A 14370-nucleotide genomic window follows, 5' to 3' on the forward strand; every position below is an offset into this window, starting at 1 on the left:
AACTGCCAATGGCTGTGAAAGAGATCATTTGGCATGCGGATCAGAGGGCACTTCAACATTTTCCCCAAAAATTGACTGATATAAAAAAAAACATACTTGAAATTTGTTAAGTACTCTTTTTATGTAGCATATGTTACGATATCGACCATTATGTTTGTGCATAATGTGTCATGGCGCTGAAATGTTTTGTGATTGCCTTTTACATTAAATGTGATACCTTGTACTCCTTTGATTCCTTCTTTTCACATTCTTGTTGTAGATGTCAATGACTCGCTACGCTGTCACATTTGGTAAGGCCTGTCATTTCCATAGCAACATGAAGATAAAACTCCTTGAAAACGAACACCTCTCTGACTCTTTGTCTCTTAAACAGCTGGGCTCCGATTATTGGCCAGACATGCATCCCAGTTCAGCAGCTGCCTCATGGACCACTACAGAGCTCTGTTCGATGTCATGTCTAAGCTCTGTGGACACATCAACGCCGAGATGAAGAAGACGAGCTACTATGCACTCGAGGCCTTCCTCAAACAGGTGGCTTTTCCACACGGGCACAGAAAACTGAAAATAAAACAGCTATTGATGCACTCCTTTTCATTCCAACACCACTGCTGTATATTGATTTTCTGATCATTTTAAGGTTGCACTGCTGGTGGCAGAGAATATTGAGGAGCACAAAAGCAAGTTGAAGTTCTTCATGCAGAAGTTCTGCGGCATCATTAAGACCATGGACTCGACACACAAGGAGCTGTCCATTGCCATACGAGGATATGGATTCTTTGCAGCCGTATGTTTATTGCCTTCTTCATTTCCATCACAATTGTAAAAGCCAAAACTTACTTGACAATACATTTTAAAAATATGTTTTTTCTGTAGCCATGCAAGAAAGTTTGCCCACAAGACGTGGACTTGATGTACACGGAGCTGATTCAGCGCTGTAAGCAGATGTACCTGACTGAGTCTGATGGGGAGGACGACAGCTACTACCAGCTGCCCAGCTTCCTGGACTCTATCGCTAGTGTCCTGATTCACCTGGACAAGGTAACAAACTCAGACCAAATAGAATAACAACAACACCCTAATGATTGTCTAATTTGAATTTGTGCTTTGTGCTCATGGTCTCAGATTCCAGAGGTGTATACACCGCTGCTGGAGCGTCTGCTTGTGGTGCAGATCGACAGCTTCCCTCAGTACAGCGAGAGAATGCAGACTGCCTGTTGCAGGTCCATCCTGAAGGTGCTGGTGGCCGTGGCCTCTAAAGGACCCGTCCTGTGGAGTTTTATCAGCTCTGTGGGTAAGTTCATCATGAGCACATTGTACCTAAAGGCCATCATGATATTTTGAAATGAAACACTGCCCTTCAACAGATACTGGTTTTAGCCTCTGCACCTGGTAAGATGTGAGAAAATGGTTTTATCTGGGTGATAATGATGTTTTCATTGTTCAAGAAGTACAGAAATGAGAGAAGAGATTGTAATAGTGGTAGAAGGCCCCTTAAATACAGTAAAAATAGACCTTTTTTGTCAAAATCAAATTTTTTCAACGCATGCTGCTTTTTGTGTGATGATATGTCATCTGAGATGAGATTGCACATTAAGTCTACTAAAACATTCACTTGTGCTTATTTTTCAGTGCACCAGGGCTTGATTCGTGTCTGTTCAAAACCCATCATGCTCTCTGAGGTCAGGCGCATGTTTACACACGTTGTTGTCATGATTAAATTCGCACACATGTATATATTTGGTAGAAGAAATATGCTCTTTGTCCTCCTTTTCTCAGGACAAAGACAGCGAGTCGTCCCAAGTTCGTACTGGAAAGTGGAAAGTTCCATCTAGTCAGAACTATCTTGCCCTGTTTAAAAGCCTTCTGGACTGTGACCGGCTGAAGGTACGGCTCTGTTCTTGTTAAGTTTTATTATAATTAATTTCTGAAGATTTGTTTATGTTATATATTCCACATTACATAACATTTAGCCACTTAGCATCCCTTTTGAAGACAGTAGTTATACATTTTCTAAATACTATCAATGCGTCTATATTCAGATTATATGTATCACCTACTGTACTGCTGTAAAACTACTTTGAATGCATGTGGCTGCATTATTCAAATTGTACAAAAGTACGTCTAGGATCTTGCATGTGCAGTTTTGAATTGTAAATATTTATATGCATTGTATATCATGAGATAGATTATATTTACTAGCCAACACTGTCTCCGCCGCTCTGCTGGCCATGCTGCAGGGGAGATTGTTTCATTGTTCACATTTTATTTTATGCCTCTGTTACATTTGTGTCGTCCTCTGCAGGATTCAGGGTTTCTGGATGGAGCTTTTGAGAGTCAGAACGCCGCTCTTGTATCTCTGAGCCGTCTACTTTATGACGAGTTGGTGAAATCAATTCTCCGAATTGTGGAAAAGTTGGACTTGTCTGTGCAGAAAGTGACAACAGGAGAGGAGGTGAGGTCTCACTTGGATATACGTCATTGACATTCATAAAAAGTTGTTGAGAGGTGCACAGGACAAATACAACAAATACAAAGTCCTGCACACCATCTGATTGGCTAGTGTTCAAGATATGTTGATATTGTTTAAGTCATTATGATTATAGACACCTTTTGGTGTCTAGGACATAATCTAGGCATTCTTTTGGATGGTGTGAAACTGAAAAAGCTTTTGTATACCCGCTATTGGTGGTATCGATTTAAACATAATTGAGTTGTTCTTCAAAAGCCTTCCTGTCTGTTGAACCCTAATCCATGGTACATGCCTCTTTGTCTGTCAGGCTCCAGATGATGCGGCCCACGTCCTGCCCTCCTCCGACCCCACGGCTCATCTGTTGCCCAATAAGATCAAAGATTTCACTGCCTTTATCAACCTGGTTGACTTCTGCAGGTACTGGAGACGGCACACATGGGAGATCGGTCTACCAGACATTATAAGGGTCAAATTGATCTCAGTGAAACCTGCAGACACTCTAATTGTTATCCATAGTACCTTTATTATGTCAGCCTCACACTGTTCTCCTTTTTGCAGCGAGTTGTTGCTGAATAAACACGTGGAGTATTTTCAGTCCTGGATGTATCCCCTGAGCCATGAACTCATCCTCCACTCCATACGAAATCCACTCGTCAGTGGCTTCTACAAGCTGCTCTCTGTCACCATGAAAATCGCCAAGAGGATCAAGTACTACCAGGTAATATTTCCACTAGTGGAAAACATTTTCTGTCACAATTCGTTGTGTTTGCCTTGTCAAGGAATTTGAAAAATTATCCGGGCAGGTCAGAACTCTACCATTGGGTCACATTACAGGGATAGACAGTTGTGTTTTACAACCGGTCTTACTAATTAAATTTACTGGATTGTGTTTTTTCTGACCTTTTTTGTGGCATATTTAGAACACTTAATGTGACATTTAATAAAGGGAATCCAGTATCAAGGCTGTGGGTATGTGTGACCAGGTGGAAAAAAAAGAATGAGATTCCTTTAAGTTCAACAAACTGAGATTTGTATTACTTGGATGTTACTTGTATTAGTGTGTATCAACATGAGTGACATTACTACTTTCCTCTGTTTTCTAACAGGGAGTTGGCCCCAGAAGCTCTTCATCCCCCCAGAGTGACACAGTGAAAAGTGCTTGTTTTGCACTTTTCTCTAAGTTTGGAAAAGAGGTAGCTTCTCTTTACAATATTTCCTGTGAATGTCATAAATTAAAATGTGGCACTACTGAGGAACTGAATGTGCAGGAGATGTGAGTGACATGTGGTTTTCCCACCAGGTGTGTGTGAGAATGAAGCAGTACAAAGATGAGCTGCTGGCCTCCTGCTTGACTTTTGTCCTCTCGCTGCACCACAACATCGTAGCTCTGGACATCAAGGCCTACTGTCCTGCTCTCGAGGTGGGGTACTTTTAATTTGTTTCATTGTGTTTTTGTGAACTAGATAAAGATGGATGAATACAGCTTCAAACAAAAACATAAAATGCAAATGTACAGTAGGGGGTTTAGCGCAGTAATTTACAACCAAGGGTAGTTGTACCAGTTCAACTGTATGGAAAGATATAACATCCACTATTAAACCAATATTAACATCAATTCAAATGAACCCATTTGGAACATGGCGGGTGGTGCTGAAGGAGGGTTCATCGGACAGGGCTGTGGGGGTACGTCAGACAGAAACTGTTTGCTACCGGACTCCTACAGTAAATCATGTATGTGTGTGTATGTGAATGGGTGTTTAGGCGGCTCTGAAACTGGGTCTGAGCCACGTTCCTTTGGCCAACGTGGCCCTGGATGCCCTCGAGGACTGGTCCTCCCACATTCCTCTGGAGACGATGCAGCACTGCTACACCAACATCCTCCCTCTTCTGGATGGATACCTGAAAACCACCTCCACCAACAGTAAGCCCATAATAGTACCAGGGGAGGTCAAGAACATCTGTCTGGTTGTATTTGAAATAATTTCAGGTTGGTAAAGGAAGTTATCAGCCAAACAAAAAGTCTAATTCAGATGTTGTTGATTTCAGACAAAGATGAGAGCAACTGGGAGGTGATGTCTTCTGTGTCTTCAAGAAACGACAGAGGATACAGCCGAGTGATGACGAGGCTCTTGAAAAAATCCCACCAGCTCAACACGGTACGGGATGGGAATGTGGGAAGACATCTTTGGGAGAGATTTGCTTTTTGTGTTTTTTCCTACTCTTGGCTTCAGCGGTGTTCCAATTTTCCAACTTTAATGAAGTAATGTGTCCAGTTTATTTTTTATTTATCTATCTATTATCCATCACAATTTGGCTGTATCTATTTTAGAGCAAGGTTAATGTACTGTTTACTTCTGTCCACGGTGGAGTGTGTTCACTGCATTAGTACAACAATACAAATAGAGAAGGAGGAGAACATGCTGTGTTTGTGTGCAGGAATTTACAGAACCCTGAAATAACTGAGGGGTTCCTGCAGGAGTCATTTATTTTCTATTTTAATCTCTTATCAAGCAGATTTACTTCAGGACAAGTGCTAATGAATTACCTGGTGTTGTACAGCACAGAAATTGATATATGAGTGCATTGCATCATATTCATGTGAAGTTGTGTCTTTGAGCTTACTGATCACTTCTTTGTGAATGCAGGAAGATGCTCCTCTTGTCATGGTGAGGCTCAGGGTGGTGAAGCTGCTCGGCCACCTGGGAGGAAAGCTCAACAGGAACCTTGTAACTGGTAAAGATTTCCATATTTACACTTACATATTGGGCCAGAGGGATGGTTTGAGAACACTCGACACGTGACTGCGGATAGAGAAATTAGCTGTCTTTGTTGATCTCCGTTTTCACGTCTAGTGGTCTCATCAGAGGAAACGATGAAGAAATTTGTAGCGTGGGATTCTGAGAAAAGGCTCAGCTTTGCGGTGCCATTCGCCGACATGAAGCCAGTCATCTACCTCGACCCATTCCTGCCTCACATCAGTGAACTGGCTCTGTCCACAAGCGACAGACAAACCAAAGTATGTCCTCCAACATCAAAGAGTTTCCAACGTCGGATCGCAGAATTAATTTGATGCAAACTTAGATATGATGAGAACGGTGTCACCCAATAGAAATGAATATTTTAATCTCTTGTGCTGCAGGTAGCAGCTTGTGAGCTTCTCCACAGCTTGGTGGTCTACATGGTGGGGAAGAGCGCTCAGATGGTTGAGGGGGAGAACAGTTTGCCTCCTATGTACAAGCTGCACAAGAGGCTGTTTCCAGTGCTACTGCGTCTAGCCTGTGATGTGGATCAGGTATGTACGCTTTAGTTTTATAGATGCATTGTTGGAGTTTAAAGATGTATTACCATCTTGTTTGAATATTTTTTTTTGATGGTTGTATTCAGTGTTGATTTTAGGGTTTTGGTAGGGGCTAAATATGATTTGGAATGTGTGACCTTAAACTATTTTAAGTATTAAAAACTGAACTAATTGTTTAGTGCACTTGTTGACTTTACTGCTGCAGTTGCAAATGATTGAAAGTTGCATGTTTCATGTCTCATGTGTAGTGGACCAGCCTCCAGTTGGTTAATAGTTATTTTAGTTTTATAATAAGAGATGAGAGATGTGCATATTAATTTCTTGGAAAAAAGTCATTCAGCATGGAAAAAGCATAAAAAACTTATTTAATAATTAACTCATTGACAAAAGAAATTATAGTTGACTAAGACCAAAACGACAGCGAAGAGGTGGCAGCCCTAAAACAGAGCCTGGTTCTTACAGAGAGGAGATGTGATGATGTCCACAGTAATGTTTATGAATTGTAATATCTTCACCAGGTGACCAGACAGCTGTTTGAACCGCTGGTTATGCAGCTGATTCATTGGTTCACAAACAACAAGAAGTTTGAGAGCCAGGACACAGTAGCTGTTCTAGAGGCCATTATGGTGAGTGTTTCTATTCTCTGAAGGGCTTTATAGGCTAAAGAAGACCTGAGATATGTTACACAACCCCTGTGTTTGTCTCTTCAGGACGGTGTGGTTGACCCGATGGATAGCACTCTACGAGACTTCTGTGGCCGCTGCATTGAGGAGTTTGTCAAATGGTCCATCAAACAGACCACCCCCAAGCAGCAGGAGAAGAGCCCTACTAACATGAAGTCCCTGTTTAAGCGGATCTACAGCCTGGCTCTCCACCCCAATGGATTCAAAAGACTTGGTGCCGCCTTGGCATTCAATAGCATCTACAGACAATTCAGGTATGATTCTCTCTGTTTTGACACTTGTTACAACCCGGCTCAAAGGTTGCATCAAAAATGGGAGACCAGACAAGTTTTAAAATAGTAAAAGGCATTTATTTAACCACCTAACAATAAATAACTAAACAGACGTGGAAAGTCAGTAACCAGTAATGTAGGCATGTGTGGGTGTGTGAAAATGTCTGCAGCAAACAAAACGAAAAGAGTTGTACCAGCCAAGGAAGAGAGAGACATCTGTCAAAAGGTAGAGAGCTTTTTTCCCCACCACACCAAGCCCAGAGGCCTGTACTACGAAGCAGGATTTGGCGTTATCGAGGTAACTTCAGGTTTAACCCTTCTGGGTTTTCCGTCCTACGAAGGTGGATCACTTCTTACCGGGGTAGATCACCATGGTAACTTATGCTGAACAGCTAACCTGCTCCGGAGCAGGTTATGTTCCGGATAAGAGATCAACTCGTATAAAAGCACCGCCTACTGACCAATCAAAGCTCAGTGCGGTGATTGTATGATAATATTAAACACACATATGAGGAAGTTACAGTCATAATCCAGACTAAAAACAACACAGTTTAAACTGACAAATGCAGGAAAGACAGCTGGCTGTATTCTGTGGGTGTTTACCACTTTGAATTATATTTTCATATGTATTTTTAACTTCCTGTTGAGTCCGTTTCACACCGCCTGAGAGAGGGACGCAGCTGGAAGAAGCTTGAAATAGTCAAACACGCCGCACTGTTATCACTGGGCTTGATTGGGTATAAACCAGTCATCCGTTATACTTTAAAAGCTATTTATATCTAGACGAGTATATCTTACTTTTGAGTGTTCCGTTAAATTAATAAATCTGTTAATTTATGCATTCACACATCGGGAGTTTTTTCTTTTGACAACTGTTCTTCCAGCATTTGGCAGCTTCAACTGTGTTACTTTTAGTCTGGATTAAGTGTTTAACTTCTTCGTATTTGTCTAATATACAGACGTAGGCAAAATTGTTGGTACTCTTCCGTTAAAGAAAGAAAACCCCACAATGGTCACTGAAATAACTTGAAACTGACAAAAGTAATAATAAATAAAAATTTACTGAAAATTAACTAATGAAAATCAGATATTGCTTTTGAATTGTGGTTCAACAGAATCATTTAAAAAAACAAACTGATGAAACTGGCCTAGACAAAAATGATGGTACCCCTAGAAAAGATGTAAAATAATGTGACCATAGGGACATATTAAACTAAGGTGTGTCCTGTAAATAGCATCACAGGTATCTTCAAACTTGTAATCAGTCAGTCTGCCTATTTAAAGGGTGAAAAGTAGTCACTGTGCTGTTTGGTATCATGGTGTGTACCACACTGAACATGGACCACAGAAAGCTAAGGAGAGAGTTGTCTCAGGAGATCAGAAAGAACATTATAGACCTTCATGTTAAAGGTAAAGGCTATAAGACCATCTCCAAGCAGCTTGATGTTCCTGTGACTACAGCTGCACATATTATTCAGAAGTTTAAGGTCCATGGGACTGTAGCCTACCTCCCTGGACGTGGCCGCAAGAGGAAAATTGATGACAAATTGAAGAGACGGATAATACGAATGGTAACCAAAGAGCCCAGAACAACTTCCAAAGAGATTAGAGGTGAACTCCAAGGTCAAGGTACATCAGTGTCCGATCGCACCATCCGTCACTGTTTGAGCCAAAGTGGACTTAATGGAAGACGACCCAGGAGGACACCAAATCATAAAAAAGCGAGACTGGAATTTTCCAAAATGCATATTGACAAGCCACAAAGCTTCTGGGAGAATGTCCTTTGGACAGATGAGACAAAACTGGAGCTTTTTGGCAAGTCACATCAGCTCTATGTTCACAGACGAAGAGATGAAGCATCCAAAGAAAAGAACACTGTACCTAATGTGAAACATGGAGGAGGCTCGGTTATGTTATGGGGCTGCTTTGTTGCATCTGGCACAGGGTGTCTTGAATCTGTGCAGGGTGCAATGAAATCTGAAGACTATCAAGGCATTCTGGAGTGAAATGTGCTGCCCAGTGTCAGAAAGTTTGGTCTCAGTTGCAGGTCATGGGTCCTCAAACAGGATAATGACCCAAAACACAGCTAAAAACACCCAAGAATGGCTAAGAACTAAACATTGGACTGTTATGAAGTGGCCTTCTATGAGCCCTGATCTAAATCCTATTGAACATCTGTGGAAGGAGCTGAAACATGCAGTCTGGAGAAGGCACCCTTCAAACCTGAGACAGCTGGAGCAGTTTGCTCACGAGGAGTGGGCCAAAATACCTGTCGACAGGTGCAGAAGTCTCATTGAGAGTTACAGAAATCGCTTGTTTGCAGTGATTGCCTCAAAAGGTTGTGCAACTAAATATTAAGTTAAGAGTACCATCATTTTTGTCTAGGCCAGTTTCATTAGTTTGTTTTTTAAAATGATTCTGTTGAACCAAAATTCAAAAGCAATGTCTCATTTTCATTAGTTAATTTTCAATACATTTTTATTTATTATTACTTTTCTCAGTTTCAAGTTATTTCAGTGACCTTTGTGGGTTTTTCTTTCTTTAACGGAAGAGTACCAACAATTTTGCCTACGTCTGTAGTTTGCTTCTTCTTTATTAAATGTGCCGCTCTGCCTGTCTGTCTGCAAGTCTGTGGACTTGTCCATGTCTGTGATTGGTCAGATGCTGCAAACACCTCCCTGTTCATGTGAACACGCTCACAGCCAGACTGAGAAACCCTGGGTTGATTTACAGAGTTGATAACCACCTTCGCAGGACCGCTTAGCGGGATCTCGGTTTTTAGGGTTAGTGAAGCCAGATAACGAGAAGATACCCTGGGTATGTTGTACTCGCTTCGTAGTAAAGGCCTCTGGTGTGGCTCATCAGCCTAACAACCCCCTCTCCTGCAAAACAAAGGAGAACCAGCAAAAAGACAGCGGGACACCCAGCGGGACACTTTAATTTCATCTCTGCAGAGCCCCATTTACAGAATAGAAATCTGTGCTTGTTGGTGATATTTAAGGTTTGACTGATTTGGTAAATGATAGCCGATGCTGCTGATAGTGATAAGGTATTGTCATCTTTATATTTGAATTAATCATCAATTAATTAAAAAAATACCCATATTACATTTTTCCCTCCGAACCTAATTCTTGACATAATGACAAAATTGATCTTGAGAAACGGTATTATGCTGTACTGTGTTTGCTCAATGTTGTTATTTCATTGTCCCTGCAGGGAGGAAAAGTCCCTGGTGGAGCAGTTTATATTTGAAGTTCTCGTCATATTTGTGGAAAGTCTGGCTCTTGCACACTCAGATGAGCGATCTATGGGTAATTGTTCTTCCACTTCAGTTTTATAGACAGGACGCTCAGATTTTCACATCATTATTAATGTCCTCTTTATAAAACTAACTAGAAGTGCTAATTTATAAAAAGCAGCTTTTTCCTCTGTGTTGCATTATCATGAATTATGTATTTATTTTTCTGTTATGCTGCAAAAACAGCACAATGGTTTAAGCCACTGGTTTGTAAATGTATTTAAAATGGTATTTATTACAATTATTTATTTTTTAATTCTCTCATGTTGGGTTCTATTGCACACTAAAGGAAAATTCTAATTTATTTTCAAAAAAGTCTGAAGCTGTTCTTGCCACTCTTCCATCCTCAGGTACGTTGCAGCAGTGTTGCAGTGCCATTGATCATCTGAAGAGAATCATCAATCATAAGGCGCCCAGTCTCAATCAGCACAGCGCTAAAACCCGCATCCCACGGTTGGTACTCTCTGTGTACAGTTGGATTTTTGCAATACCTTACTTTAGTGAATCTAACTTAACAAAATTACAAGATATAGATGCTTTGAAATGAAATTCAGCAGTCAGGTAAATTGTGTGTGCATTACATTTCATAAATACATACTGTACAAGTATGTGTGCACTCCCCTTTTTTGTACAAGAGGTCGATTGCTATTTGCAGTAATGTTATATAATTGTATCTATAAATAAATGTAAAATGTACCATCATTATCTTTTTTCCTCTTCATGCAGGGGCTTTCCTCCTGATGAGAAGCTGTGCCTCTCTGATGTGGTTTTATGGCTCCTGGAACAATGTGGCCGACCTCAGACTGAGTGTCGCCACAAATGCATGGAGCTCTTCCATGAGTTCATACCTCTCCTCCCAGGTGAGCAGTCCTACCACGTTAGCCTCGATCAGACGAACAAATAAAAACAATAGATGCAATTTATAAAAAGAAAACAAAATCATAAACCAAACTTTTATCATTTTGAATTTTATTTTTAATTTGCGTTTAATTTACTGAAGTAACACACATGTGAATAAATCCTCTGCTATGTGTGACTGAACTTAGGAAAGAAGTCTCCACCTCAGTGGGTGGACGGCATGCTGAAGGATCACGGCATGGGTTTCCTGATCTCACGGTTCGAGGGTGGAGGTCTCCTCTCTCAGCCCACTCTCAGAGACCTGACGGGGCCTTTCAGTGTCAGAGCCACCCTGCAGTGGATGGACCTGCTGCTGGCTTCCCTGGACTGCTACAACACCTTCATCCACTTACACATAATCAAGCCTCATCACATGCTCAGTAAGTCATCAGAAAACCCCCCGTTCTGCCATCATCTGCTCAGCATACACACATGTATACTGTATGTTTTAAATGTTTTTTAAATAACTTTAAAAGGGAAATTTGTTTCCACATTGTTAAAATTATCAAATGAAAAGAAAATGCGCAATAAATAATTTGTTTTCCCTCCTTCATTGTCAAGGCTCCGAAGAGAAATCCAGCTTTCTGAAAGCTGTACGTTTCTTTTTGACTGAGCTGGCAACTCACGAACTGGCAGCAGCAGAGAGCTGTTTCCTTCTCGGCAAGAAGACCTCTCACTTCAGCCCCAGAGAGGTGGAGCAGTACAACTTCAGCAAGTGCACCATCATTGTCCGCCTGCTGGAGTTCGCCGCCATGATTCTTGTCAAAGGAGACCAGGAGTTTTGGAAGGTATCACTGAATTTAAGACACTCTGACATAAAGAAAGCCATTATTCTCCTTCTTTTTTTTCCCTCACTATTTTCTTTAATTTATTCACAGCTTCTGGAACAAGACATTTTTGTCTCTGATTTCTTTGAGCTGACTGCGCTGGTGGTGTGCGAGCCGTCCACTGTAGGTTTCAACATGGCAGATGTTGAGGTGATGAAGAACCTGCCAGAAGTATGTGTTCCTTTACTGAAGGCGCTGCTGGCCTCACCTTACCGCACTCGCCTTGAAGGGAGTTTGCGGGCAAAAATCTCCCGTAAAAGGTACGTTAATCATCTTTGAATGCTCTCATTTTAAGTTCACTTTTAGAGAACAAGACGATGGAATGCCATTTAAGTCAATATTAAATAAATAAATATGCCTTTGAAATGAATCCTGAAATAAATAAATAAATGAGGCAATAAATATATAATGTAAATATAAATATACATTTATTTATTTATTTCAGGTGGATATGGTGGATGTTTTTGGTGGCATTATGAAATAAAAGTCTTCTGAAATAATTAAATGTGTATTTATATTTACATGTATTTATGTATTTATTGCCTCATTGATTTATCTCAGATTTATTCCATAGCCATATTTATTTATTTCACAGGTATTTATTTAATATTGACTTACATGGCATTCCATACAAGACAAGCCACATGCAATTTTATTTTGTTATTGTGCAATATGTGTAACATATTCATGAATACTAAATAGACAGCAGAATTGAATAGTACAAATTATTATTATTAGTGCAGATCATTGAAGTTGAGTCTGTATGTTTCATAGTAGATCCAAGGAACTAATAGTTACACTTGTAGTGAAACATCACCTTCAGATCAGTCCCAGCTTCGATAACCAAACTCGCTCATCCACTGCTCCCATCTGCATTCTCTGAAACCATAATGATTGTGATGATTGTGCAATTATCAACATCAGTAATCAGTTTTTTTTTCTGTTTTCTATTGATGTCTCTAGTGTAGAGGAGTTATGTGCTGTAGATCTCTACCACTCTAGCACTCTGTGCTGCCATGACCAGATGCAAATGGTTCTGTCTTCCTGTAAGCAGATCCACAAAGCCGACTTCCTCAGCTCCATTCTGCACAGCCAGGTATTCACACAATAAGTTTTATATTTGCAGCACCATTTTTCATTTGTCCAGATGTGCCATTAATATTAAACATTTTACTTTACGCCCTGTTGACTTTGTTATAAAACGGTAGATTTTATTTTACAGTGCTGATTACATATTCTCCAATAAAGTAGCAGTCACACTTTTTTTGTGTATGTTTTTGTGTTTCTTGTCGTGTTAAAGGATGCCACCTATGCCAAATCCCTCGGGTCCCGACTTCTAATGACAGTGTATAAAGGAATAGCACCCGGCGAGGACAGGAAGGCACTTCCATCCTTGGACATAAATACCAAGAGTCTGGCAGATGGCCTGCTTCAGCTTGCCTTCTCTCTAAGTCAACAGGTCAGTGCTTCCTCTACTTGGATTAGATTTGATCAAATCAGATGAAATTTAAACTACCTACGGTGAGTTATTGGAGCTGAAGTGAACTGACTACAGCAAAAAAAATTTGAATGAATGTAGCATAACAGATAATGGCTGTATTAGACACCATGTATCATGGTTATCAACATCTCTGATAAACACAAATGAATATGATGAAAGTTTTTCTCTTCTATGAGTTTACCAAGTGCCTCCTGTTGTACATTGCATTGTCTCTGCAGAGCGAGCAGCTGGTGGACTTGTTGTTGAACACCATCATGCTTTCTGTGCCGATCTCTGGAAGTCACAGCCATAACTTCCTGAGCTTCTCGCACGGCGAGTACTTCTACAGCCTCTTCCAGGCGACCATCAACACCGAGCTGCTGAGATGTCTGGACACCACAGTACCACGCCTCATGAAAGCTTCCTCTCAAAACCCCAGCATGGTAGCTCTGTCCTCTTTTTTTTTCACATTTTTGAATTTCAGAAACAAACGTTTTGGCATGGTAGCACCTGTAAAGGAACATTCTTGTTTTCCTGTGTGTGAGGTGGATTTTTCTGTTGTTTAATTATTTTTCATCAGGTGAGCGTATTGCTTAATGGCATGCTGGACCACAGCTTCAGAGAGCGCTCTGTGAGGAAGACTCAGGGGCAACGGCTGGTCGAAGAGGTGCTGAGAAGATGGAATAGCCTGCAGGCGTGGTGGGAAGGACACTCCTCAACCCCAGAGAGCAAAACTGCCACTCTGCTGCTGCTCTCCAAGCTCCTACAGGTATTAAGAAGCTGAAGATACTACTGCTTGTCCCCTAGAAAAACAGTTTTCCTCTCATTAACTAGGAACTGTAACTGCCAGATTTATGAATACATTAACACCCCTAAGCATCATCATTTATGTGGCCAGGCCCGGAAAAAACAATAAAATGCAGTAGAATACAGGCTTAGCCTTTGTTTATTCTTATTTCCTCTGATGTTGATGTATTTCATGGACACTTCTTTCCCTCTGTCATCAGATTGACTCCTCTGTCTGCTCCGATATCAACCATGAAGCGTTCAGACCGGTGTTTTCCGTTTTCACTATGCTGCTGGTTGACATGAATCTGCCGCTGAATCTCAAGGTAATGGAAAGGATATACAGTATGTTTAAACAC

General features: G+C 40.9%; 1 protein-coding gene across 2 annotated transcripts in view; it reads left to right on the forward strand.

Moving 5' to 3' along the window:
• The window catches only part of prkdc (protein kinase, DNA-activated, catalytic subunit), a 37464-nt gene that overhangs the window by 4231 nt on the left and 18863 nt on the right, over positions 1–14370 (forward strand). For both annotated transcript variants that reach the window (XM_074621430.1, XM_074621431.1), the window contains exons 9-38: positions 260–290; positions 374–531; positions 638–784; positions 874–1038; positions 1123–1291; positions 1630–1679; positions 1777–1884; positions 2303–2452; positions 2778–2887; positions 3029–3188; positions 3577–3663; positions 3771–3890; positions 4232–4391; positions 4517–4626; positions 5116–5203; positions 5323–5486; positions 5610–5762; positions 6287–6394; positions 6479–6705; positions 9940–10034; positions 10372–10474; positions 10748–10881; positions 11068–11298; positions 11480–11706; positions 11797–12005; positions 12709–12841; positions 13046–13204; positions 13465–13668; positions 13806–13994; positions 14233–14337. In XM_074621430.1, coding sequence (XP_074477531.1) covers positions 260–290; positions 374–531; positions 638–784; positions 874–1038; positions 1123–1291; positions 1630–1679; positions 1777–1884; positions 2303–2452; positions 2778–2887; positions 3029–3188; positions 3577–3663; positions 3771–3890; positions 4232–4391; positions 4517–4626; positions 5116–5203; positions 5323–5486; positions 5610–5762; positions 6287–6394; positions 6479–6705; positions 9940–10034; positions 10372–10474; positions 10748–10881; positions 11068–11298; positions 11480–11706; positions 11797–12005; positions 12709–12841; positions 13046–13204; positions 13465–13668; positions 13806–13994; positions 14233–14337 — 4254 coding nt within the window. The remainder of the gene's footprint in view (positions 1–259; positions 291–373; positions 532–637; positions 785–873; positions 1039–1122; positions 1292–1629; positions 1680–1776; positions 1885–2302; positions 2453–2777; positions 2888–3028; positions 3189–3576; positions 3664–3770; positions 3891–4231; positions 4392–4516; positions 4627–5115; positions 5204–5322; positions 5487–5609; positions 5763–6286; positions 6395–6478; positions 6706–9939; positions 10035–10371; positions 10475–10747; positions 10882–11067; positions 11299–11479; positions 11707–11796; positions 12006–12708; positions 12842–13045; positions 13205–13464; positions 13669–13805; positions 13995–14232; positions 14338–14370) is intronic.

The sequence above is a fragment of the Sebastes fasciatus genome, chromosome 21 (assembly GCF_043250625.1).
Source record: "Sebastes fasciatus isolate fSebFas1 chromosome 21, fSebFas1.pri, whole genome shotgun sequence".
Taxonomy (NCBI): Eukaryota; Metazoa; Chordata; class Actinopteri; order Perciformes; family Sebastidae; genus Sebastes; species Sebastes fasciatus.